At 62.7% G+C, this 26,345-nt stretch overlaps 1 protein-coding gene across 3 annotated transcripts in view; it reads left to right on the top strand.

The window, feature by feature from the left end:
• The window catches only part of CYTH1 (cytohesin 1), a 51,762-nt gene that overhangs the window by 13,901 nt on the left and 11,516 nt on the right, over positions 1–26,345 (top strand). Inside the window, exons 1-6 of one of the 3 annotated variants that reach the window (XM_070393130.1) lie at positions 8,149–8,250; positions 21,504–21,586; positions 22,684–22,748; positions 24,721–24,787; positions 25,005–25,123; positions 25,707–25,787. In XM_070393130.1, the coding sequence (XP_070249231.1) occupies positions 8,223–8,250; positions 21,504–21,586; positions 22,684–22,748; positions 24,721–24,787; positions 25,005–25,123; positions 25,707–25,787 (443 nt within the window). In that variant the 5' untranslated portion in view covers positions 8,149–8,222. Of the gene's footprint in view, positions 1–8,148; positions 8,251–13,000; positions 13,087–21,503; positions 21,587–22,683; positions 22,749–24,720; positions 24,788–25,004; positions 25,124–25,706; positions 25,788–26,345 lie in introns of those variants that run through there. The other 2 variants (XM_070393133.1, XM_070393132.1) reach the window with 2 other exon arrangements.

Below are 26,345 nucleotides of genomic sequence, written 5' to 3'. Positions count from 1 at the left end.
TGCCACCTTCCCCTGCCTAGTGCCACCATCCCCTGCGCAGTGCCACCTTCCCCTTCCTAGTGCCACCTTCCCCTGCCCAGTGCCACCTTCCCCTGCCTAGTGCCACCATCCCCTGCCCAGTGCCGCCTTCCCCTGCCCGGTGCCACCTTCCCTTGCCCAGTGCCACCTTCCCCTGCTGGTGCCACCTTCCCCTGCTGGTGCCACCTTCCCCTGTCCAGTGCCACCTTCCCCTGCTGGTGCCACATTTTTGTGCTTCCTGTTGGGGACCAGGCTATTTGAAATGGCCCCGGTGCCGGAAGCCTGAGATGTGCCCACGGAGAGGGCTCGTGTGTCGGTAGCTTCGTTGAGGTGTGAGCTCGGTGTCAGCGAGTCAGCAGACGAATCAGTGCCTTAAACAGAAGCCAGACCTTGAAGAGATGCTGAGGGCACGCCCTTCCGGAAGTAGAGTTAGCGTTTCCCACTTGTTCTTGCCTGAGACCACCTTTCTCCTAAGACCCGGAGATTAGACTTCAGAGCAGCTGGAGGTCAGTAAGGACCGTGCTGAGATGCTGCTGGGGCTGTGGTCTTCCTCTGCCCCCTTGGCCGCCCCTCCCCCGACAGCGGGCCTGGGGTGCCTCCTGCCAGCTCTGTCACGTGCTGGCTTCCGCCCGCAGTGTGCTCTCGGTCAGCAGACAAGGATGGGTGGAGGCCGATGGCGTAAGGCTGGTCTTGTGGTTTCACAGATAAAGGGGGTGACGTGCACTTTGTGAGCAGAGTTGGGAAGGAAGCAGGAGGGGAGGGGGGTGGGTGCCTGTGCATCCGAGGGGAGGCGGGCGTCCTGCCCAGAACGGCCTTCGTGAGCCTTCGTGAGCCTTCGTGACGCGCTGTCACTGCAGGTGCCGCCTCTCCTGCCAGTGAGGCGGAGCCTAACGCCTCCTGTCCTTGGTTTAGTGGCGCACACAACCCAGGGGCTCGTGCACCCCCACACGGGAATGTTGTGTTCCCCAAGTTCCGGCCACAGGAATTCAACTGACAACGAGCGCTGGACTGGTGCTCTCCTGTAATCCGCTTCAAGACTGGACTTGCCTGATCGCCGTCGCTGCCGCCGCCTGCAAGCCGCGTAGACCTGTTTGATCTTCCGACGTTTCCCTAGTGACCCAGGATGGTCACGCGGTGGGATGATGGGGTTTACGGAGCAGGTGGCACACCTACGTGGTTACTCTGTGATTACCGGGGCGCACAGCAAGCGGGTTCCCGGGCGCTGTCCTCCTGGAGAATGAGTCTCAGTTCACAGGCCGTAAAGTGTTCAGAGGTGAAACTCGTAAACCGGCCAGCACCGCCAGCTGGTTCCCACACAGGAGCGTGGTGGGCGCGGCCAGAGAGCCACAGGGCTCCGGAGCTGGGCTTCACAGAATAGCTGGGATTCAGAGAGAAAAAGAGAAACGATTTTAACGTTTGTTTTTACTACAGTGACACATAGTTTAAAAGGCTGTACACCACCCAAAAATATACATAAGTACTTGGCCGGCGGCTCAGTGGTTGAGTGTCAACCTATGAACCAGGAGGTCAGGGTTCAATTCCCGATCAGGGCACAAGCCCGGGTTGTAGGCTCGATCCCCATGGGGGCGTGCAGGAGGCAGCCGATCAATGATTCTTTCTTTTCTTTTTAAAAGACTGTACCTTATTAGCATGGTACTTGTATCTTTTTTAAAAATATATTTTTTATTGATTTTTTACAGAGAGGAAGGGAGAGGAATAGAGAATTAGAAACATCGATGAGAGAGAAACATCAATCAGCTGCCTCCTGCACACCCCCTACTGGGGATGTGCCTGCAACTAAGGTACATGCCCTTGACCGGAATCGAACCTGGGACCTTTCAGTCCACAGGCCGACTCTCTATCCACTGAGCCAAACCGGTCAGGGCTCAATGATTCTTTCTTATCATTGATGTTTCTCTCCTTCTCCCTTCCTCTCCTCTCTGAAATCAATAAAAATGTATTTTATATGAGTGCTTATTGCAGCATTATTCACAATAGCCAAATGTCCATCAGCTGGTGACCCCCGGGGGCTGGAGGGTGTGGACAGCGGGGCGTGCCTGCCTGCCAGTGGGTACAGATGGCTTCTTGGGGTGATAAAACATTAGTGTCCTGGGGGGGCGTATGTGGGGTCTGTGTTCTGGGCCAGCACATTAGAAAACGTTTAGTCTGTTCTCAGCACTCTCTCTGGGACTTGGTATGAGGCTCTCCCAATAGAGTTCTCTTCTATTTGGCAGCCTGTTTTGCTTACCATGATGTCCGTGAGGTTTATCTGACCTTGTCTCATGTAGCTGTCGCCTGTCATCTCCACCGGAGTGCGCTGTCTCATCGTGTGAGTGCGCCACAATAAACAAAGTTGGTTCCACTTCTGAGGGGCATTTCGGTGGTTTCCAGTTTGGGGCGATTGCTACAGAGACTGCCGTGACCACTCACACCCACACTTCCAGCATTTAGAGAAAGGTCGTCTGCGATTTCCCCCGGTCTGTCCTAGGGCAAGTGTTCATGCCCGTGTAGGGCTGGTTCTGAGTTCTGGGTTCTGCTCTGTCAGCCTCTCCCAGGCCAGCACCACACTGTTACGTGCCTACAGCGAGCACGGCCTGCTGGGTGTGACTTGCAGTGGCATTGAGTCTGTGGGCCCCGGGGCACCCTGACATGGTTAGTGTCCTGAGTCAAAGCACGTTCTCCCTCCATTCCTGAGGCCTCTCTAGTCTCCATACCTCTCATCCTTTTCTCCCAGGAGCCTGCGCATTGCTGGCCTTGACTCAGGGCGCTGTAGGTAACGTGGGGTGTTAACTGCTGCCATGCATTCGCCTTGTGCATGGACTCTGTGCCCAGCAGCCCGTTACAGCTCTGCGACGGCTTCTAACAGGTTGGCTCAGGTGCTTTCCCTCCGGCGGGACCAGCTGTGACAGCGATGGTGTCACGCTTTCCCCCCCAGGCCCCCCGCCCCCGCCTGCCCCAGTGAGTGGAGTGGCAAGGGCTCGAGGGCTTTGGGGCCAGGACCCTGGTGAGGAAGCTGGGCACTCTGGGTCCGCTGGAAGCGGACTCCTGCCTTTCTCCCTGATCCGGAAGGAAAGCCCCAGCAACCCCCGCAGTGGGGTTCACTGTGAGGTGTTTGGAGTCTCTCATGCAGGGAAGGTGGCCTTTCCAGTTGGCCGGCAAGGTTTTGTCATGAATGACGTTCAGCTCCTTCAGAACTTGCGCAGGTGTTCTCTGTGACGCGGGGCATGACAGGATTGCCAGGAGGAGCGGGATGCTGGGCGGGATGTGTGAAGGGGAGAGGGAGGGGGGCGGGGCCTGGAGGGGCAGACATCACTGCGAGGGCAGAGGTCAGGCCGCGTGGATGGCTGGGCTCTGGTGGGCATCGGGAGCCAGGCCGCGCTGGGGGCCCAGGGCCTTATGCCACACCGCTCTGTCCGGAAGCGCCCAGCTCCCCAGACGGCACCACGCCCCCAAGGCTGGCCCTGCTTCCTGAGCTCCCAGCCCTCCATCAGATGTCACTCTCTTCCTGGTGTCCTTCCTCTAAGAGCTTGGGCCCCGCCTCCAGTCCTAGTTGTCCACATCCCGCGGGTGCGTGACGGCCGCCTCCTGGTCCAGGGCCTGTGGCTCTCTGGCACCCAGCTGCCATGTCACAGCCGACAGGCGGTTAAACGGAACCCACAGTCGAACAGGGTCCCTAGGGATAAAGGCGGAGTGCGCAGCTCATGCGTCTTGGAAACACTGCGCGGTGTGTGCGCGCAGCTGGAAGTGGAGGCCGGCATCCCAGTGCGTACGCTCCTGCCGGTTGAGAGTGAGGGACGCAGGGGACCCGGGGACCCTGGCTCCGGAGGCGGCACGGCTGGAAAGGGGAGGCGCAGTGCCCGGCCTCGGGGCCCCCAGCCCAGGCCTCCCTGGGGATGGCCTTGGGCTCTGACCTCGTAGATGCTGCACGTGGCGGGACCGGACGTGGGAGGTTCCGAGAGAAGGAGTGGGAGGTTCGAGCAGCTCAGACTGTGAGAAAGGAGGAGGCTTTCTGGTCTTTCTGGGTTTGGGGGGTGGGGGGCCGATTTTATGTTCTCAGTGATGCCTGCCCAGACCCCCATATTGAGTGCTTTCGTAACCTCCCTCCCACACACACACTCTGCAGTTCCTGGGGCCCGTGCACCTACCACCAGCTGTGATGCTGCCTGTGGCTGCCTGGGGCTCTTGCTCTTCCCACTGAGGAGCCAAGAGTAGGGACGAAGGCAAACCAGCTTTAGTTGGAACAAAAGCTTCTGAGAAATAAGTTTCAGGGTGTGGCCTGTGTTCCAGGGCGAGCGTGACTTCTCTCCTCTGTGTGTCCGTTCATCCAAGGTAGTTCGGTGCCTGGGCAAGGACGGCTCATGGTGAGCCTGCGCACAGCCTCCAGCCGCCAGCAGAGGGCAGCATGGATCGAGTCCACCACATCCACTGTGACTTTTACCAAAACGGGCATTTGAAAGGCTGCAGCCACTGCTGGCGGGTGCGGTGGGAAGTCATCACAGCCGGAGCTTCCTCCTCGTCAGTGACATCAGTGATGCCAGTGACGCAGGCTGTTGCGTCTGTCTTTGTGGAGAAAGGCGTGTTTAGTGCTGCGACTGTCACATGCAGACTTTCTAAAGGATGCACGACCCGTTTCCAGGTGTCCCGGGGGCGGTGGTGCTGGTGCTGGTGACTGCCGAGTGCGGTCCTGTCGGGCTTCGTTGCATCACCTGAGGAAGCGGGCTGTCACTTAAGCAGGGTTCCCTGGGGACAGTGACCCCAGCCATTCAGGACTGAGGTCGCACCGACGCAGAACCAGTGTGCGCTGGGGCTGGGGGGGGCGGGGAGGGGTGGAGGGTGTGGTCAGCCCCTGTGAAGAGAGTTGCATCTTCATTCCTTTTTTTTTTTTTTGAAAAGCTAATGACTATTCTTGGAAATTCAAATTGTGTACATAAAATAAACAAAGGGCATGGTTGGGGTTCTGATTTTTATATTGAATTGATTTTGACTTTTTTAAAAATAGATTTTATTGATTTTTTACAGAATGGAAGGGAGAGGGATAGAGAGTCAGAAACATCGATGAGAGAGAAACTTCGATCAGCTGCCTCCTGCACACTCCCCACTGGTTATGTGCCCCAACCAAGGCACATGCCCTTGACCGGAATCAAACCTGAGACTCTTGAGTCCGCAGGCCGACACTCTACCCACCGAGCTAAACCAGTTAGGGCTGATTTTGACTTTTTGTTTTGATGATGAAAGTGGCAAAAACTGCCCCACACAAAGGTGTGCCCTGGCGACGTGATCAGTGCCATCGCCGGCGGTGCCAGGTGCAGGCAGGGGCTCTGCCAGGGATTCTCCATTTGAATTCTTTGTGACACAAGATGTTTCTTTGTCCTGGAGTTTTTTCCCACAACCCACTCGATGCTGGCCATGTCTGTGAGGACATGCACAGTCCACGTTTCTCAGGTCACCCAGGTGGAAGGAACCTCCAGGCGAGTTTGTGGTATCCCAGGCACCTGTGGATCTGAGGGATCAGGAGCCACCCTCCTGGGGGCTCATCCTCGCCGCTGCTCACCTCCCAAAGGCTCCCCTCCAAACACCATCTCGTGGGGGAGGTCAGCATATGGATTTTGGCATTCAGTCCATTGCAAGGATATTTCCTAGAAAGCAGCTCAGAAAGGAGATAAAAGTAAGAATGAAAAGGTAAGAAAAATGAAATGATCCACATTGGCGGTCTAATGTCTAACTGATAGGAATTCCAAAAAATGAGAACGGAAAGAAAAGGGATAGGACATTATCAGAGAATAGAAGCTTTTGGCAGGAGGGTCTGCCTAGTAGCCGACATAATGTATGAAAAAAGACAACCTTGCCACCTCACTATGACGTTTTGCAACATCGAGGGTAAGATCAGAGCCTCAAAGCTTCCTGAGGGGAGAAGTCACATAGGAAAGCCTGGAACGAGGATGGCACCCACTGGAGCAGTCAGGGACAGGCAGCGGGAGTGTCTCTGTCATCAGGACACGGTTTCACCTTAGTGTTCCATACCCAGCTGAGCTGTCAGTCAAGCAGGGGGAAGAATAGAGGTGATTTAGACAGGAAGTTTTACACCAGGAGACCCACCCTCTACACCCTGTCTGTTGCATAGTGGAGGAGGCGCCCCACCAAAGTAAGCTCGCAACCCAAGAAGGAGAGGAACGGGGACCTGACGAAGCCAGCACTGAGGGCTGGGGCTCTCGGGGGCTGCCGGGAGCAGGCTCGGGCACAGGACGGGCTGGAGGGGGTGCGGGATCCTTGGAGGGCCGCCGGAGAACCGTCACATGGACGCTGGCCATTTTCGTAGTTTCGTGCCTTAGTAGAGCGTTTGGCGATCAATCAGTGACAGCCACAGAGAGCCAGGCCAACAGGAAACCAAACACCCTGATCCTCTGACTTTAGTCACAGACACGTCAGCTAAGCTGTGAGCCAACCGATGGAAACACGAACTTCCTCAGGGATGTGATGTACGTGTGCCGGTGGGTGTGCACGTGTGCCGGTGGAGTGAGAGCTAAGTCCTCCTCTTCCGGGCAGGCAGCTGTGCCCAGAAGTGGGCTGGGCGGGAGCTTGTCCTTTAGAAACTTCGCTGGGCTAAGCAGCAGAAGGAGCTGGAGCGCTCCCTCTAGGGAGCAGATGGGGGGGTGGGGGCCAACGGGGCAGGAAGCTGGGGGTTTCTGTTCGCAGCCTTAGGCACTTGTCTCTTCAGATGGTGTGTGCATGTCCTCTTTCGGGGCCTGGTGGCTCCTCTGTCCCCATGTCCTTCCTGCGGGGCCTGGCCGGCTCCTCTGTCCCTTGTGTCCTTCCTGCGGGGCCTGGCGGCTCCTCTGTCCCTTGTGTCCTTCCTGCGGGGCCTGGTGGCTCCTCTGTCCCCGTGTCCTTCCTGCGGGGCCTGGCGGCTCCTCTGTCCCCATGTCCTTCCTGCGGGGCCTGGCGGCTCCTCTGTCCCCATGTCCTTCCTGCGGGGCCTGGCCGGCTCCCCCGTTGGCTGATGTCATTCTGAATAGCACCTGCTTTCAGTCTCCAAAACGTCCCGCATGGATGATAAGCTCCGCAGTCACTTTCCTTGTGAGTCAGACAGCTTCAGGTTTCTGTCTGAAGACAGCCTGTGCGCCTCCTCTAGCCGCGGTGTGCGCCTCGCTGTGGGACCGTGGAGCTCACAGGGAAGCCCGAGCTGGGCCCGGTGTGCCGCCGTGCGCCCAGGTTCAAGGCCGGAGTGGCAGCTCTTCTGTGTCCTTGCGCCAGTGGCGTATGGGAGCCAGACAGAACCCTGGCCTGCGGCTGACGGGTCCCTGGTGTGAGAGTGTGTGGGCGGCGTGGAGCCGAGCGAGTCATGCAGTCACGGAAGGTGCGCCGAAGTAACTGGCTGGTTGTACAGTAGTGTCAGACCTCCCCTCTCTGTACACACACCTTTATCTTCCTGCGGAGTTCTCTGTCTGCTCGCGTACTGATCTTGAGATGATATAAATGTATCTAGAGAGAGACATACACCTCACACAGCTTTATGGTTCTCATAGGTGCTATCTGAGAGCTAGAGGAGGCCTGTAGGGAGAGGAAGGTGTGCGTGAGAGAGAGCGAGAACAGAACACAACAAGTCCGGAAGAACCGTGTCCGGGTGGTGGCTGAAAGCCCCACCTGCTGCTCTCTGATCTCAGCAGTGAACATGCCCCACGCATGTCGCCCTCGGGTTTTTTTGCCTCTAAAATCGCCTTCTGCTTTTTGCCTGTGATCTCGTTACCGGACCCAGTGATGACGAGTTCTTAGTCATTGTCTTGGGACATGCTGTGAGGTCATGCGGGGAGCGGGGCTCCCCGAGAGGCCACCTGAGGAAGGCCCGGAAAGTGGAGAGGGGACAGCAGCTCGGTGCCCAGGGGGCCGGGAGAGGTCAGAGGGCAGCCGTTGCTGACTCTGGCGCCGTCCAAGCTGCTCTAGGGAGGAGAGGGTTAACGCCCAGGACTTGGGCTTGACTTCAGGAACTGGGTGGTGGCCCCGGTGAGCAGTGACGCCTTCTGTGGCAGGAGGCTGATTGGCCCGGGCGCAGCCAGTCACTTCCTGGGTCAGGAAGCAGCCAGCTGTTCTGTGGGCAGCCCGCCCTCCTGCAGGTGTTCTGGCCCCACCCAGCCCCACCTCCCGGGAGGCACTGCCTGGCTGTCGGGGGAAGAGCTCACTGCTGCCCAGGGTCCTGTGTGCCGGGAAAGATGGTCCTTAAAGCCGAAGAGGAGGATGGTGAGTCCGCCCTGGCCGGGTGCAGAGCGGGGTTTCAGTATCGCTTTTGATCATACGTGAGAGCTGGCCACAGGCTCGCTGCCTCCGGGGAGTGGCACCAGGGCTGCCCTGTGACTGCTCCCAGGAGAGGCTGGAGCGCGCTGGCGGTCAGACGCTGAGGCGTGTGTGTGTGTGTGTGTGTGTGTGTGTGTGTGTTTAAACCGAGGCCCCCCTTCCCTCGTCTTTGCCTGGTGCCCCTGGGGAGCGGGCTCTGACTTGGTGGCTGTGCCCGGACTTCCTGCCTCTGAGTGACAGTCGTCAGAAGCTGTGGCAGTCACACCTAACTCCAGAGTGAGTGACACCGGGAAGTGTCGCATTAGGGACAGTGAGGGCACCGAGGGTTTGGGGTAAAGTGTGGAGAACAGGGAACCTGCAGAGCGAGCCCCCCTCCCCACCCCCGCCGTTGGCTGGAGGGAAGACAGCCCTCCCCGCCACACCCACACTCGGCCGACGGTGAGTAAGGGTGACAGGCTCTGCGCTCACGGCTCCCAAAGGTTCCACAGGCGCGCCGTCTGCAGCGCAGGCCAGCCTCCGCCACGCTGGACTCGGGTCGTATGTGGACGTGTGTGGACACGTGTGCGTGTTACATGTGCAGCGGTTTGAGGCCACAGCACACGGAGTGGGGCTGGCCACGAGCTAATAGGGAGGGATGTGTGTGGGAGCCAGTAGGTAGCAAATGAGTGAGTTTGGAGTAAACGTTAGGCTGCATTGCACAGTGGGCTTCGTGAAGTTATGGTCAGCTCTGGTCCTGTCTCTGCGTTTCCTTAACTGGTGCACTGAACCACGTTTTAAAGTCTCGCCTCTAGGGGATCTGGGACACATCTGTGGTGACTTGGGAAGCTGTGCCGTGTGGGGAGCCCTGGGGGAGAGGGACGGCTGCCCTTGGCTTTGGAAGAGGGAAGGAGTAGAGGCCGGGCTGGGCGGGCTGAGCAGGCCCCGTGGTGGGCCTGGTGTCTGAAAGGGTCGTCCACAGCAGCCAAGGCCCCTGGTTCAAAGGGGCTACTGTGAGAGTGGACAAGGACAGCCCACGTCGTGCCGTGGTGCTGGGACCACAGGGGGACAGGCCTGCCCTCCGGGTGAACGGCTTCCGACCCCGAGGAGGTGTGAACCGTTGCGTGGCGGCCTGTGCACGGCGCTGCTGCCTGTCGGGGTGGGCGCCGCTTCCAGGCCGGGCAGAGCTTCGGGCAGGGCCGATGGGCACCGCGGCCTCGAGCAGGAAGCCTGGAGGAGCGGTGGGTCCTGGCTCCCCGCCTGCGGCCCTCTCCAGGGTTGACATCGGTGTCCGTGTTGAGATGAGACGCAGACGTGGCATTCAGGCAGGGGCGGGAGTGGGGGAGCTGTGGACTTTCCGGCAGGTCCCTCCTCGCAGGCCTCACGCGCCCCGCGGCTCCTCTCGCTGGGGCTGCAGGAGGGGTCCCCTGCCAGGGAGCGGCCTCTGAACGCGCCTCTAAAGCAGCGAGCCTCGCCTGCTGCGCTCATGGAGACCCACGCCACGCGCGGCAGGTGTGGCGCCGGCGGGCCTCCGGGAGGGTTCGCCCACCAGCTGCCATTCCAGTGCCCACAGGTGCGGCTGCGTGAAGCTGCCCGCGCATCGAGCGCTGCTGTCCTCGCTGCCCGGTCGGCGTCAGCTGCTCATTCTCACCTTTTTAATGCTTAGGCCCCCGATTGGCCCTGAGCCGATCCCGAGGCTGGAGCCCAGCTCCTTGCTGTGTGGACACACGGACCTCACAGGCACTTGCTAGGCTCTCTTCCGGGTGCTGTCCGGTCCCCATGTGCCCGGACCCTGACCCGACCCAGGCGCCAGCCGCGCCCGGCCTCCTCGCCTCCCTTGGCCTCTGCTGCTCCCTTTGGGGGTCTGCTCGTCCTTCCAGGCCTGGCCAGAGGTTCGACCTCGCCGAAGCGTCCTGGCGTCCGTTCCGAGCACTGGGTGTGTGTGCTGCAGCTGGGCTCCGCCCCGCCCCACGGCCCGTGTGTCCCACTTGGCGGGGCCTGAGCTGTGGGAATCTGGCCCCGAGCTCAGCAGGGCCTGTGCAGACGCTCAGCCCGGGCTGACTGCGGGGGTCCGACTGTAACCGTGAGAGAAGGCGAAGCACTGAGGCCTCCGCAGGGCCGAGCGAGGTCTGGCTCTGCCTGGGTAGACTGCTCACACCCACAGCTGGACTTTGCTGTCAAGTCCTAGTGAGAACGCAAGCGAATAAGCACTTGAAGCTCTAAGCTGCCAGGTGGGTGTGAGATGGCACTGTGTGCAGGAGCTGCCCGGTGGAATTCAATGCCGCGCCTGCACGAGGCCCTGGCTCTGGGGCGTCTGCAGCGCTGCCCCCTGCTGACCCCACCGCCTCCCATCCGTCCGCAGTCCTTGTCTGCAGCCTCGCACTGGACAGGCTGCTGAGGCCGAGCTGGGCTCTGGAAGGACAAGCCGAGTGCCGTGGCTCGAAGGCCGTTCCCATAGACAGTGCTCACAGCCGTCCTCGGGGCTTGCGTTTGTATTTTGCAGAATCAGAAATGGTTAGGTCTTTATTTTAAAGCAGGAGCGCTTGGCGCAGAAGCACCCGGCGCCGCAGCCCGGCGCCACCATCTGCTGGGCAGGTTTTAAAGGGGACGGACTCTGGTCTTCTCGGCTCTTAGTGGCACCCGGCACCGAACGCCCGTGGTGCTGGCAGGGTCAGGCTGCCCTTCCTTCCTGTGAAGAGGGAAGCAGAGAGGGGCGCGGGTTCGGCCCCTCTGAGAAGGTGGCATTGTCCTGGGCCTTCTGCAGCCTCCACGTTCTGTTGCCACGCAAGCAGAGGTGGGCAGGACCGGGCCCGGAGGCAGGGGGGTGGGGGAGGCGGCAGGTGTGGGTGTCTGAGGAGCAGCTGTCGGAGAGAAAAGGCAGTGCTGGGCGGGGCAGGCACGGGTGGGCCCTCAGCCCTGCAGCCTGCAGAGTGCTCAGCTGAGGCGGGGCCAGGCAGGTGCCGCGGACCTGGGCGGGAGGCGTCCAGACCAGGACACGGGAGTCCTGCCGGCTGCCGTGGCCCCCTCGCTGTGGCTCTGGAAGGTGCGTGGAAGCGTGTTTGCGTGTAGCTGATGGAACCTGCCTGCCGTGTGCTGCCGGTGACATCAAGGCAGGGGCTAGACCTGGGTCTCCCTAGTGTCCACTCCTCACTTCTCCAGGGACCTTCGCGGACGATACCTGCTCTTGCTCCTGCTCACGGAGACTCCCCTGTAGGGAAGACTGACCTCCGGGAGGGGCTGCAGCTTGTGGGGACCGCTGCTGGGAAGGCACTCAGTGGTCACAGGCTCACGGGGCGGGAGTGGGTTACGCGTGACCTGTGTGGCCATCGCTGGGCCCCCCTGAGGGACACCGGAGTCACACAGTTAAGACAGACGATCTCGGGACCTCGCGTCTCCTGAGCGCGTGCGTGTTGGGGGTACGGACCTGGCCCCACGCTCAGGGAGGACGGGCGGAGAGTCGGGTGCTGAGGCCCAGGCTCGCCCAGCACCCTCCTTCCTTCTTCAAGTCCAGTCTTGGCTTTTGTGCTCTTCCTCACTCCACAGAGGCTCACGCAGGCCTGACCTCTGACCTCGAGATCCAGTGAAGTCTTTGCTGGGCCAGCAGCTGGTCTGCGCCCCCTCTCTGGCACCTGAGCCCCTGTGCTCTCTGTAAGGGCCTAGGGCTCTGGTTTAGCCTCCAGGGGAACCCACCGGGGCTTCACGCATCGCGGCAGCTCGGGGCCCCTCTGTGGGGACAGACGGGGTCAGTGGCTGGTGACACCCCTGTTCTCTCTGAACGGAAATGTCAGCACAGACGTTGACCTTGTTTGTGGGTCCAGTGCAGCCGGGGGCTGTGGGCGCTGGCCCCGCGCAGTGGGAGATCCACGGGTTTACGTGGGGGCCTGCGCCTAGGGTACCAAGCCTGTGCCTGGTGACCCTCACCACCCAGCTCTCAGCTGTCGTCATGTGCCTCGTCACTGCCATCGTCCAGGGTTGTCTCAGGGTCACACTGAACCAGAGTGGGCTGGAGCGTGACGTTGCAGCCTCTGGTCGGGACGCAGAGCCGTTGCCCAGGCGTGGAGATGGGCCAGCACACCGTGCCCTTTCGGAGAGAGGCCGGAGCATCGTGGGCAGTGGGGCCCTCACAGAGAGCACAGGGAGCCGGGAGGGGGGATTGTGGGCAGCAGGTGGTCAGACCACGGCCTGCTGGCGCAGAGCAGAGCACGGCCTTGTGCCGAGGGGTGTCAGCACAGCCTGCTCTCCGTGGATGTCCACTGCCCAGTGAGGGGAGGAGGCGCCTCAAGCAAGGGTTAACCTCTCCGGGATGCAGCCATCAGGGTCTGCTTCCAGGGGAGAGGAGCCAGGCAGCCTGTGAGCAAATGCGGCGGTGCACCCCTCCCCCGCTGGCAGGCGGTGGGGAGAGTGGGGCCGGAGGAGGGGCGGCCATAACTGCATTCATGGAAATGAGCCTGCGAGGAGCCGAGCAGCACACACTCGGAGTGCCAGCCGGGCGGCAGCCCCGCACCACACCGCCATCTCATCTCCGTCCGCGCGCCTCCCCACCAGCCCGGCTCCCTTTGCTCGGCTTCCGCGCAGCTTTTGTTTCCTCCGCCGCCGCCTCCACCCTGGCTGAGCTGGCACACATGCCGTGCCGCTCCCTCGCTCCCTCCACCAGGCGCCGCGGGAGCGCCCAGAAGCCCGGGGCTGCGGGGCCGCGGGGCCAGCCCACCATGGGCTCTGAAGCGGACAGCTGTGACCTGCCCCGGCTTTGACGTCGCTGCCCTGGGCTGCCAGGACCCTGGGGCCGCAGGAGAGGACTTGCCGGGGGTAAGAGGCCGCTGGATGGCCGGGGGCCCATGGTGTGGAGCGTCATGTGGAGCGGGGACCCCTCTGGACCTGCCACCCAGGAGCCCGGAGCTCCGTGTGCAGGCCCCGCCCGGCTGCCGGTGGCCCCGCATCTGCTCTGGCTCCGAGAGCTGTGCAGGCACTCGGTGTGGTTTCTTCTCGGCCTGAGAGTGAAGAGCAGCTGCTAACCAGGGTCCGAGGCCCTGCTCGGGGAGGTTAGGACGCCCAGGGGCACGTCGAGGGGAGTCTGCCTCGGACCCGCGGCAGGAGTTTCTGTTTGATTTGAGGACTCGGACCTCACCCTCTGTCTGCTGCGCGTAGGAAAGGAGCGGGCATTTGATTTGGTCCTGGAGTCCCTTCTGGCCGCTGTGCGGAGGAGCCAGGCTGCTGAGGGCTGGCGTGCAGCTGAGTTCCAGGCGCGGTGACGGAGGGAACGGATTGCCTGACCCCGAGCCTCTGTTCTGGGCGTGCAGGGGTGTGTGGCGGCTGCGAGGAGTGGAGGCGATCGCAGCTGGCACAGGCCTGCAGGCCCTGGAGGAAGGGGGCAGCGCGGAGGGTTAGGTGTGGGGGCAGGGAATTCCGGGCTTTCCTGAGAGCCAAGGCCCCTGGCACAGCCCGGGAGGCGGAGGCAGAGCACTGTGGCCCGGCCGGCACACGTCCAGGTGCGAGAAGGTCGAGGGTCTTCACAGGCTTTCCTGCTCACTTCTGTGGAGTCAGCTGCTAGCTTGCTTTCTAAACCACACTCTTAGGGTAACGCTTTATGACGTAGTTTCCTTCGCTGTCTTGAAATTTGACCTCATTTCCCATTGGTTGGCTGGTTATGCCAACTGAGTCTTCAGCTTCCAGCTTTCATTAGATGAAACGTATCACTCTTTTTCTGCGGTAGGTGAAGGGTGCAGTGCCAGCTCCTGAGGGACAGTGACGGGGGCAGGGCTGGCACAGGCCTGCGCGTGCTTGGGAAACGGGTGGGCGGGGGGCCCCAAGGTCATGGGCTGACTCGTGCCAGGGACCCTATGCAGGGTCCCCACTCTCCCCGGGCTCTCGGCTGGGAGGACGAGGCGGAGCTGGTGGCTAGCAGGTAGGAAAGTTTCCCTGCAAACACAGAACATGGTGATAAACCTTGACTGCTTCCTGCGACGGGAGAGCGGGTTCTTCGTGGAAAGAATTTTAACTAGAAGAGTCTAAACATGCGTGTCAGCGACCTGCTGGGCGGCAGCTGCGTGAACGTCAGCTCTCACTTAACTCCTCCTGGCCCTGGCCCTGGGGACATGCGTTCACAGCCTCTTAGGCAGAGATTGTGGTGAGACAGTTCTTTGCAATTTCTACACAAACATCAAATTACAGGTTCTTGGGAGGGGAACAGAGGCCAGCAGAAATCGGGAAGTCAGGACGTCGCTGCTTAATTTGTGTGTATTTTTAATTATAAACTGTGTGTAGTGTACAATGTGCCTTTTTTAGGGTCCAGTTCAGCCGCGTTAAATCCACTTCCCTTACTGCCCAATACACTACGTTATCGCTAGCACGTTCTTATCTTATGAAGTTGAAACTCCATCCCCCTTAAACAGTGCCCGTCCCCTCCCCCAGCCCTGGCCCACCTTCCTCTTGCTGACGGTGGATTGGACGGCTCCAGGCCTCGTGTGAGCGGCTGGCTTCCCTCAGCATCCTGGCCTCGGCCTGTGGCTGCGGGGGTCAGACTCTGTCCTCGTTGGGGCCGGGGAAGGTGGGGTTTGAGAAAGGGTTGCTATGGCTCCCAGAGTCGCAGACTCTCAGGCGGCGTGGCCGAGCAGCACGCTCCCTGCACTAGCACCAGGTCTGGGGCTACGGTCACATCCCTTTGCCATGCCCCCCCCGCCCAGTTCTGGTCTTGCCAGCTCCCCAGGCTGTCCCTGAACCCCAGGCTCCCGCAGCGTCGAGCGGCCTTTTGTCTTTTGGACCCTGTTGCCTTTCACCTGGAGAGGCTCAGAGGCCTGGTTGCATTCTGTCTGGAGCTCTGACCCCACGTGTGTGTAACGCCAGTGGGAACCCAGTTTGAGGAAGTTTGCTGAACATTCGTATGTTTTCCAAGCCTGAGTTCTTTCTAGTCCTTTGACTTTTCACATTGTTAGTCCCTGGGATTTCCCGGGAGATGAGGTGACTTACTCACAGGGTAGGGCAGGGTGAGGTGATGTCACAGCGGGCCCTCGCCAGGAGGTCAGGGTTCGGAGCCCGGACCAGCACTCACCAGGCTGGACTTCTGTGTCAGCAGGCGCTTTGATTTTCCAGTCTGTGGGGGTGCGGGGGGACTGCCTTTACCCTGGACAGTCCCCAGATTTGCCCTCTTGACCAGAGCTGTTTGTAAATGGCCGTTGCCCCTCTAGGCAGAGGCCCTGGGAGAGCAGGGTGCTGGTGAGCAGGGTTCTGAGCTGGGCTGAGTTCTCAGTTTCATCAGATGCAGCCTGTACAGGGGCCGGTGGGCGGGGCCAGTGGGCGGGGCCGGGCACAATGTGTGGGGCAGGTGGGCAGGGCCGGGCACAGTGTGTGGGGCAGGTGGGCAGGGCCGGGCGCAGTGTGTGGGGCAGGTGGGCAGGGCCGGGGCGCAGTGTGTGGGGCAGGTGGGTGGGGCCGGGCGCAGTGTGTGGGGCAGGTGGGCGGGGCCGGGCGCAGTGTGTGGGGCAGGTGGGCAGGGCCGGGCACAGTGTGTGGGGCAGGTGGGCAGGGCCGGGCGCAGTGTGTGGGGCAGGTGGGCAGGGCCGGGGCGCAGTGTGTGGGGCAGGTGGGTGGGGCCGGGCGCAGTGTGTGGGGCAGGTGGGCGGGGCCGGGCGCAGTGTGTGGGGCAGGTGGGCAGGGCCGGGCGCAGTGTGTGGGGCAGGTGGGCAGGGCCGGGCGCAGTGTGTGGGGCAGGTGGGCAGGGCCGGGGCGCAGTGTGTGGGGCAGGTGGGTGGGGCCGGGCGCAGTGTGTGGGGCAGGTGGGCAGGGCCGGGCGCAGTGTGTGGGGCAGGTGGGCAGGGCCGGGGCGCAGTGTGTGGGGCAGGTGGGCGGGGCCGGGCGCAGTGTGTGGGGCAGGCCATGCCTCCTGGGCTGGGGAGAAGCTGAGCCAGGTGGTCCCTCCACTGGGGAAAGGTAAGCCTTTCTGAGCTCATGGCCCCCCTGCACTGGGTTCAGTCTGGACCCTCCATGGACAGGCAGGCTTCTGAGATGGGTGACAGGACGTTCGTTGGGTGTCGTGGTGGAGGAAAGAAGGCCACTGCGTCTTTAGCAGCAGAAGGCCCTCGTGTGGCCGCCGACCTCAGTGGTGTCTGGGCCCCGACGCACACGCTGACTCTCGCTCAGGCCCCTGGGATGGAGGACAGACAGGGCCCCTTGGGTTGGCAGCGGCCTGTGCTCTGCTGAGCAGAAGCTGCTGTCAGAAGACCCGCATTGGCATTTGCCCGTGACCTTCCTGCGGGCACTGGGCACCTGCCGTGGCGCTGAGCAGGGAGAGTGGGCAGGAGCCTTGATGGGCTGCAAGTGCTGCACTGTTCACAGGCCGCCGGCTGCAGGAGGCCTGTCCCTTTAAGACAGCTCCTTTGTATGCACGGCGTGGGGCACATTTCAGCTCTGGGCTGCTGCCACCAGTAAAATCTGCAGAGCAGCATTTAAATAAAGAAAGAAATAGAAGCTTCCTTGTGTGGCTCTTCTATTCACAGCGGAACACATGGCCCTTGTTGTGGGCTCTTTAATCGTCCTCATTAAATCGGAACCCTGCGAGGGGCCAGCACCAGCCTGGTCCCCGTGCGAGAGCAGGACACCTTGTAAATTAACCTTGTACATGAGCCCCGAGCCGGGCCCTGGCCCTGCTCCACGTCCTCTGCGGCTGCTGCCCCCACGTTGCCGTTCTCTTCCAGAGCAGAGGGCTCAGTGGCCTCCTGCTCCGACGCGTGGCTGCAGCACGTGGCGGTCGGGGGGAGTGTTCGTTGCTCTGCCATCTGGCCCGTCAGCCCGGCCTCTGCAGTTTAACCCTCGTGACCACGCAGGAAAGCCACGGTGTGGGCGGAGGTGCGTCTCGGGTCCGAGTCAGTGTGCTTACCAAGTCCCAGCTCAGGCCTGTCCCGCCGTGGCCTCCAGGGTCGCGCCCCTCCCCGCCCCCCCCCCCCCCCCCCCCGCCCTGCAGCCAGAGCCAGGAAATGGTACAGCACTTCCCCGTGGATCCCCCTCACGGGCAGCATGAGAGTGAAGGGTGGGTGTCGCATCAATATGTTTACACAGAGGAAACACATTTGTTAAAATGGTAGTTTTTTTTTTTCTCATCGCAAAGTTTCATTAGAAAAATGAGATCTTTTTTAAAAAGTGTTTAGCTGGTTTTTGAACCCACAGGCAGCAGCACTGATGGAGGGTGACTGAGGTGGGGGAAGAGGTGACTCCAGGTGGGGAGGTGGAGGCAGCGCGTGCGCCGGGGAGTGACGAGCTGACTCGTCCACTTGGACGGCACCGCGGGAAGCCTCTTCTGTCCGGCCACCGCCACGCTGCGCCGCGGCCCTGCGACCGCATTTGCGGTTCGCTTTCTGTTCACGTGCACGCTCCCTAATGAGCCATCCGTTCTAGCCAGTTTCAGGAGCTCACGCCCGGCTCCTCGCCCTCACACCCAATCCCGGAAGCACCACTGATTGCCCATTGGCAGGGGCTACCAGACTGCCTGGCTTTCCATTTTAAGAAAATGTGTTTTTATTGATTTTTAGAGAGAGAGAGAGGAAGGGAGAGGGAGAGAATCATGGATCGGCTGCCTCCTGCACGCTCCCCACTGGGGATCGAGCCCACAACCCGGGCCTGTGCCCTGACTGGGAGTTGAACCAGCCACCTCTTAGTTCCTGGGTCAATGCTCAACCACGGAGCCACGCCGGCTGGGCCAGACTTTATATTCTTACCTCACTGATGGTCTGTCAGAGTCAGAGACCGCCTCCTGACATCCTCCATCTGCGCCACCACCCCCCCACCCCGTCCTCCTCCCGCTCGCATGCCGACTGTCAGTTTCTCACAATGTCCAGTTCCTTTTTTTTCCCCTCTGACACTCCATACCCATGGCTACGACCTGGATTTCCTGTCTGATCTGCTACCCGGCCCAGAGGAAGCCACGGGGCCTCCCTACCCTCACACGGTGCCCGCCCAGCTCACGCCTCTGCCCGCTCCTCCTTCCCTTTGACGTGCGCATGGGCGGTGGCCTCACTCGTGTTCTGTAACCCGCCTTGGCCTCCATGTCGTGTCCACAGGTGGACTCGGATGTTACCTTGTGCACAGCTCATGGCAAGGACCTGGCACGGCCCGCCAGGAGCCACGCGCTCCAATGGGCTCCCTCTCTCGGGAGCTGTCCCTTCCTCGCCTCCCACCGCCACTGCTGGCCCCAGTGCCCAGTGCCATCATCCCGGGCCGCCTGCAGGTCCGGATTTTCCTGTTTCCCAGGCAGCAGGTGCTCTGCGGCTTGCGGTCCCCGGTTGTCGTGTTGGGGAGACGCCGTGGGAACTGACTCGTTTGCATCAGGCGGCCTGTGGCAGCCTTGGTTTCGGCATGACGCCGGGTTTCCATGCCCCAGCCGTGCCTGTTCGTTCTGTTGAGAGAAGACCGCGTGGTGCCGCTCCTGTCAGCCCCTCATGCTTTCCCGCCACCTCGTCCTGATCATCCCGTCGTCTGATGACGTCCAGCGCCCAGGGCTTCCTGTGTTGACCTCCCCACCCCGTGAGCCTGTGTCACCTCGGGGGCTGGAGACATCCCGTCCTATGGACACAGCCCTCTTCCTGAGGGGTTCTCAGAAGCTCACCTTTCTGCGTCCTCGTGCGTCTGAAACGCGTCTGCTTTGCCCTCCTGCTTGCTGAGGACTGATTGGGGTCAGTGGTTTTGGCGAGAACTTTGGAAGTTGCCTCCTCCGCCCCCCGCCACACTGTCCTCTAGGGCCCACCCCCAACACACACACTGTCCTCTAGGGCCCCCCCCCGCCACACACACACTGTCCTCTAGGGCCCCCCACACACACACACTGTCCTCCAGGGCCCCCCCACACACACACTGTCCTGCAGGGCCCCCCACACACACACACTGTCCTCCAGGGCCCCCCCCCCCACACACTGTCCTCCAGGGCCCCCCCCCACACACACTGTCCTCTAGGGCCCCCCACACACACACACTGTCCTCTAGGGCCCCCTACACACACACACTGTCCTCCAGGGCCCCCCCCCCCACACACTGTCCTCCAGGGCCCCCCCCCACACACACTGTCCTCTAGGGCCCCCCACACACACACACTGTCCTCTAGGGCCCCCCACACACACACACACTGTCCTCCAGGGCCCCCCACACACACACACACTGTCCTCCAGGGCCCCCCACACACACACACCTGTCCTCCAGGGCCCCCCCCACACACACACCTGTCCTCCAGGGCCCCCCCCACACACACACTGTCCTCTAGGGCCCCCCACACACACACACACTGTCCTCCAGGGCCCCCCCCCCACACACACACACACTCCTCCAGGGCCCCCCTCCACACACACACACGCACACACACATGCACACACACACACACACACAGTCCTCCAGGCCCCCCGCCACACGCACACGCACACACACACACTGTCCTCCAGGGCCCCCCTCCACACACACACACGCACACACACATGCACACACACACACACAGTCCTCCAGGCCCCTCGCCACACGCACACGCACACTGTCCTCCAGGGCCCCCCGCCACACACACACACACACACACACACACACTGTGCTCCAGGGCCCCTAGCAGGTGGGCCTTCTCTCCTCCTCAGGGAGACTCTGGGGCACCAGTTCCCACGCTTGCTGCTCGCGCACGGAGGGTCCGGCTCGTTTGGTTTTGCCTGGGAATTGTCCCTGTGCACAGAGACCACCGCGGCCTGCCCGCTGGGACGATGAGACGGGGCGTCGGGTGCACAGCAGCCTGGACACCCCCATCTCACCTCTGCGGGGGCGGAGCTCACGGGGACCCCTCATGACCGTGTGACCTTCCGTGGCTGTGTTGTCTGGAAGCCCTGGAAACTGGTTTCTTAAAGGGAACCCTGGTCTCCAGGGACCAGAACCCTCGTCCCTCGAGGCCGGCGCACGCTCGGGGCGTGGTGCTGCTCCGGTGGCTTCGCTGACGGAGCCGACTTGTCCTTAGCCCAGCTTCTCCCGAGGCAGCGTGCGGACGCTCACCCCCGATTCTCCTGGACACGTGTGGGCACAGTGGGGCTGGCCGGGGACCCTGCGCTGGGGAAGCCAATCAGCTCCGCGGGCGAGCGCCACTGCGGACCCTCCGTGAAGCAGCGGAAAGTGCGGGGGCGGGGGCGCGGGGTCATGCGTGTCGCTGTGGGGGGTGTAAGTGCCGCTTTTCTGGAGAGGCGGGGGAAGCGGGAAAGGGAAGCCCCGCCATTCCGGCAGCGAGGAGCCCGGCAGACCTCGCCGCCTCGGCCCTCGCGGTGGTGCGCGGTGTTTATGAAACGCGGGGGGAGCAGCGGCCCTTGGGCGGGCGGATGCGTCTCGGCCACAGTGGTGTGACCCTGACTGCCCCGTCCGCTGCGTTCCCTTCTCGGGGCCCTGACCAGGAGGCCCGTGTGGGGCCCTGGGAGACATACAGCGAGGACCGGCTGTGTCGTGCGGCCAGCTGCAGGCACCAGGCAGGGCGCGGCGCCGTCCGCTCGGGGCCTCCATCCCACAGCAGCGGGAGGGCGAGGGCGGCCCGTGTCCCGGGCGATGGAACGGGCCGCCCCCTGCACTGACGTGTGCGGGACCTAGTGCGGGGGGTGAGCGGGCTGCTGGTCCCCCTGCCCCCATTCCCGACCACATGCTCAGCAGCCCCGGCACCTGCTCCAGAGCTGGACGTGGGGACTGTGCTGGGAAGGGACTGTGTCAGAACGAGAGCTCCCCCCCCACTCCCCGCTCAGCACTAGCCTCGGGTGGGCTTGTCCCTCCAGATTTGTTCTCTGTGCTCGCAGCCTCTGCCCACCCCAGAGAGGCACCCAGCCCGCGGCTCTGCCGTACCCCCACCCCCACCCCCACCTGAGTGTGTCCCGGGTGTCATTCTCCTGGAGCTGGACCTGGGGGGCGGGGGGAGGGGCGTGCTGGGGCCGAGGGAGATTGGTGAGCTAGGGCCTGAAGCCTCCGCTGTGATCCCCTCCCTTCCCGCTAGCCTCCCCTCACCCTCACCCGCACCCGCACCCGCACCCTCACCCTCACCCGCACCCTCACCCGCACCCGCACCCTCACCCGCACCCTCACCCGCACCCTCACCCTCACCCTCACCCGCCCCGAGGCAGCCTCTCCCCGGCCCCTCGGCCCCTCGTGCAGGGCCCTGCCTCGCGCGCCTGTGGGAGCTTGGTCCTCTGTGGCCCTGGCTTCGGGTTGGCGAGAGGACAGCTTCCTCACGCGCCCTCCTCCCGCAGTGCCCAGCGACCTGACTGCCGAGGAGCGGCAGGAGCTGGAGAACATCCGGCGGCGGAAGCAGGAGCTGCTGGCCGACATCCAGGTAGGCGGCGGCCGCGTCCCCACGCACAGCGCCGGGCAGAGTGGGTGTGGGGAGTCCTTGCTCGGCAGGTGGGCCGGGGGCTCAGGGTGAGGGGTCGGGCGGGTGGGGCGATGCCAGAAGGAGTGGGACCTGCGTCCGGCCTGGTGCTGCCATCTCCTGGGCGAGCGGCTTCAGCGCCAGCGTTTCAGTCCCTGAATTCAGTTTCTTCGTCTGTAAGACAAGCGGGAAACACCTGGGGAAGGTGGCCGTCGCTCCGCTGAGCTCCTGGCTGTGCAGGGCCCAGCGCAGCTGCTGGTCCCAGAGTCCACAGGCAGCCCCCGGCCCCCAGTCAGTCAGCCAACCCCCCGGTCAGCCAGCCCCCCCGTCAGCCAACCCCCCGGTCAGCCAGCCCCCCCGTCAGCCAACCCCCCCCCCCCCAGTCAGCCAGCCCCCCGTCAGCCAGCCCCCCGGTCAGCCAGCCCCCCCGTCAGTCAGCCCCCCGTCAGCCAGCGCCCCCCCGTCAGCCAGCGCCCCCCCCCCGGTCAGCCAGCCCCCCCCCGTCAGCCAGCCCCCCGGTCAGCCAGCCCCCCCGTCAGTGAGCCCCCCGATCAGTCAGCCCCCCGTCAGCCAGCCCCACATCAGCCAGCCCCAGGCCGTGAGCAGTGCTTGCTGGTCCCTTGCAGAGCCACCGTCGGGGACTGTCCGGCAGCCATGCGCAGGGAGTAGCGCTGGGCAGCTGGACGCAGGGAGGGGCGTGCAGAGCGCAGGCTCCCACTCAGTGCCGCTCAGTGTCTGGTGGTCGCCGCCCTCTCTCTGTTTCCGGTGACGGTGACACTCGGAGGGCCTTGCCCCGCAGTGACCGTTCTGCTGCAGCCGCTCACCTGCGCGAGGAGGGAAGCAGCACGGGGCAGGCAGCAGGCGGGGCCGCGTTCCCTCCGCTGCCTGGCAGCCCCGGTGGCCTCGGTCCTGTGGCGGCGGCAGCTGGCATGCTCTCTGCGGGCGGCCGGGGGGGGGGGGGGCGCGCGCAGGTGTCCCCAGCACCTCCGGCCGTGGCTGTCGGCCTTCATGTGGCCTGAGCGCTGGGACTGGGGGACACGGTGACGCTGTCTGTCTTGCAGAGGCTGAAGGATGAGATAGCAGAAGTGGCCAATGAAATTGAAAACCTGGGCTCCACAGAGGAGAGGTGAGTGTGTCCCGTGGCGGCGGGGGCACCGCTTCCGCACACAGCCCGCCCTGCTGCTCCTCTCGTGGCACCGAGGAGGCGCAGAACTGCCGGTGCTGGCCCTTCGTGCCCTCGCTCCTGCGGAGCTGCCCCCCGTCGCTGTGTGTGAGGAGCTGCCGTGCCCGGGGCGGGCCCCTCGCGAGCTGTTTGCACTCCTAACGCGGACCTGACCGCGGGGCCGGCGGCAGTCACGGGCAGAAGCCGAGCGCTGCGGCTGTGCCTCTTCCCGCCTCGTGGAACACGGGGAACGAGAGGGCAGGGGAATGGGGCCCGGCCACGTGCAGCTGCTGGATCCCTGCCGGGCTGTGTCTAATTCACCCCGGGCTGTTTTCAAGCCTGACGCCCCCTGGTTTCGTCTGCTGGGCTTGGAACGCGTGGGGTGGTGGCAGTGGGTCAGGGAGGCTGCCGGTCCAGGGGCCAGCTCGCCACTCAGCCTCTGGGTGTCAGTTCTAGCTCGAGCCTCCTTCTCGTTTTAAAAAAGCTGTAGCTTAAATGGGTCCATTGGAGTTCACCAAATGGAAAGTTTCTGCTCTTAAAAAAGATACTGCACAGACAAGGAACGCATGTTTGCAATACCTGTATTTGAGGATTTGTATCCAGAATATATACCAGTATATAAAGAATGCATACAACTTGGAAAAAAAGGCAGTCCAAATAAAAAATGGGCAAAAAACTTGAAAAGACACTTTCTCCAAGAGGCTGTGTGCAGTAGACACATGGAAAATGCTCACCACCATTGGTCATAAGAGACACAACCAGACCTGCCGCGGCTGCCCTCCGCACTCAGGTGGCCGAGGGAAAGAGCCTGGCAGCCTCCTGTCAGGAAGCGAGTGAGGATAAGGGACAGCCACGGGGCCAGCACTGTGGCCGTCTGTCATGCTACACGTGCACCCACACTGTGCCCAGCAGGCCACACGCAGGTGCTTTACTCGGGAAAGGAAGCCTTGTGCAGGGAGGGACAGAGCATCCTTATCTAAACTAGAGGCCCAGTGCACGAATTCCTGCACAGGTGGGGTCCGGCTGGCCCTGCCTCTGATCGGAGTCGGGGAGCCGATGGGGGTGGAGATGCCTGGGGGGAGGGGCCGCAGGCCATAGGGGTGGTGGTGAGGGCCCATCAGGGGCGGGCTGGCCAGGGGGAGGGGCTGCAGGTAGTTGGCCGGCCAGCCTTGCCCCAGATCGGGGTGGGAGACCAATCTGGGGTGGGGCCGGGTGTGAGGAGGGTCTGCAGGAGGTTGGCTGGCCGACCCCGCCCCCTAATGGGATAGGAGCTGCAGGCGGTTGGCCGGCCCCGCCCCCTATTGGGGTAGGGGGGGCAATCAGGGGCGGGGGCCTTGGCGGGGGGGTTTGGCTGTCCGCCCTGCCCTCAGTTGGGGTGGGAAAGGCTGATCAGGGGTGGGGTGGAGTGGGGAAGGGCCCTGGGAGATTGGCTGGCCAGCCCCACCCCCTGATCTGGCCAGTTGGCTGGCCGCAGTGGACATCATAGTGACCAGTCATTCTGGTTGTTACGGCATTCCGGTGGTTGGCTTTTCATATAAATTATATAGATAACCCAAATGGAAATAGTTCAGGGTCTACCGGCAGGAGAAGGGACGAACAGCTGGGGGTGACTTCCGCTTCCTGCGGGACGAACATGTGTGAAGACTGGCTGGTAGGAGTTGCACAACTTAGCCAACTGCTGGCCGTCCCAGGGGACTGTAGCCTGGGGTAGTGTGTGGCATGGGAGGAAGAGGCTAATAAAGTCAGACACTGGGAAGCAGCCCCCAGTGGAAGGAGCACGCGCAGGCCCGGTTGGGTGGGGCCTCCTGGGTAGACGCACACATGCTTCCGGCAGACCCCTCAGAGCCCCGCATCACCACGAGCGCCTGGGAGCCACGTTGGTCTTCAGACCCTCCCGGTGCCCGGCACTGACGTGGCTGCTGGGGTTGTTTTACAGGAAAAACATGCAGAGGAACAAGCAGGTGGCCATGGGCAGGAAAAAATTTAACATGGACCCTAAAAAGGTAAGAGAGGAGGACGCGTCGGGGCCCCGGGCGTTCAGGTGCTGGTTCCACTCACCCGCCGTGCGGGCTCAGCCACGTGGTGGCCGGCGCTGTCAGCGGCAGTGTTTATCATAGACGCCCCTGCGTCCAGGCCACCACACCCCTCGTCCGTGCCCTCCGGCTTCCTGTCTAGATGTGTCTGGGGTGAGCATCACCGCATCTTTGTTGCGTGTTTTAGGGGATCCAGTTCTTGATAGAGAACGACCTGCTGAAGAACACCTGTGAGGACATCGCCCAGTTCTTGTATAAAGGCGAGGGGCTCAACAAGACGGCCATCGGGGACTACCTGGGGGAGAGGTGAGGCCAGGGTGCGCGGCGGAGAGCTGGGGGCCGGAGCCACATAGAAAGCCTCAGAATGCTGGCTTCTCTTTTCACATGTTGTTTTATTAGTGATTTTAGAGAAAGAGGAAGGGAGAGGAGAGATAGAAACATCGATGAGCGAGATGTCCATCGGCTGCCTCCTGCACACCCCACACTGGGGATGGAGCCCGCAACGGGCCTGTGCCCTGACCAGGAATCGACCAGTGACCTCTTGGTTCATGGGTCGACTCTCAACCACTGAGCTACACCGGCCGGCTGAGAATGCTGGGCTCTTGATGGCAGTTTGCCCTGAAGCAGCAGCATCCTCACGGGCTAAGGGGCGTGGCCCCGGGGGCAGCAGCTGGTGTGAGGGTGCCTCGTCCGCTCATGCAGCAGGCAGAGGAGACGGTGCCTCCTCCCTGGCCCAGTTGCTGCTCCTGAGCTCATAGGAGGCAGAACTCAGGGGCGTGGAAACTGCCCGGCTGGGGGTGGGGATGGGATGCCCTTGGACTCCAGGGTCTGACACCTGCTTTCCCCACCCGCCCTCTTCCCCCACCCCCATGTCTTGTTTTCTTGATAGAGACGAGTTTAACATCCAGGTTCTCCACGCGTTTGTGGGCTTACACGAGTTCACCGACCTGAACCTGGTCCAAGCGCTGCGGTGAGTGCCGGCCAGGCGATGCCTGGAAGCGGGGCCAGGTCTCAGCTTCTGCCTCCCAGGTGACACTGTGGGTGGCACTGCCTCCCGGGTGGCCCTGTGGGTGGCACTGCCTCCCGGGGGGCCCTGTGGGGTGGCACTGCCTCCCGGGGGGCCCTGTGGGGTGGCACTGCCTCCCGGGTGGCCCTGTGGGTGGCACTGCCTCCCGGGGGGCCCTGTGGGGTGGCACTGCCTCCCGGGTGACACTGTGGGTGGCACTGCCTCCCGGGGGGCCCTGTGGGGTGGCACTGCCTCCCGGGTGACACTGTGGGTGGCACTGCCTCCCGGGTGACACTGTGGGTGGCACTGCCTCCCGGGGGGCCCTGTGGGGTGGCACTGCCTCCCAGGTGGCCCTGTGGGGTGGCACTGTCTCCCAGGTTGTCCTGTGGGGTGGCACTGCCTCCCGGGTGACACTGTGGGTGGCACTGCCTCCCGGGTGACACTGTGGGGAAATGGCAGTGCTGGGCTGGGCTTGTGGGAACCCGGAAGTGTCCTAAGAGATGCCCTCTGCGGGCGGTGACT

The sequence above is a fragment of the Myotis yumanensis genome, unplaced genomic scaffold (genome assembly GCF_028538775.1).
Source record: "Myotis yumanensis isolate MYYU_CA2020_CCGP unplaced genomic scaffold, mMyoYum1.0.hap1 SCAF_16, whole genome shotgun sequence".
Classification (NCBI taxonomy): Eukaryota; Metazoa; Chordata; class Mammalia; order Chiroptera; family Vespertilionidae; genus Myotis; species Myotis yumanensis.
Note: the sequence above shows the minus strand (reverse complement) of the source record. Positions and strands in the feature narration are given on the sequence as shown.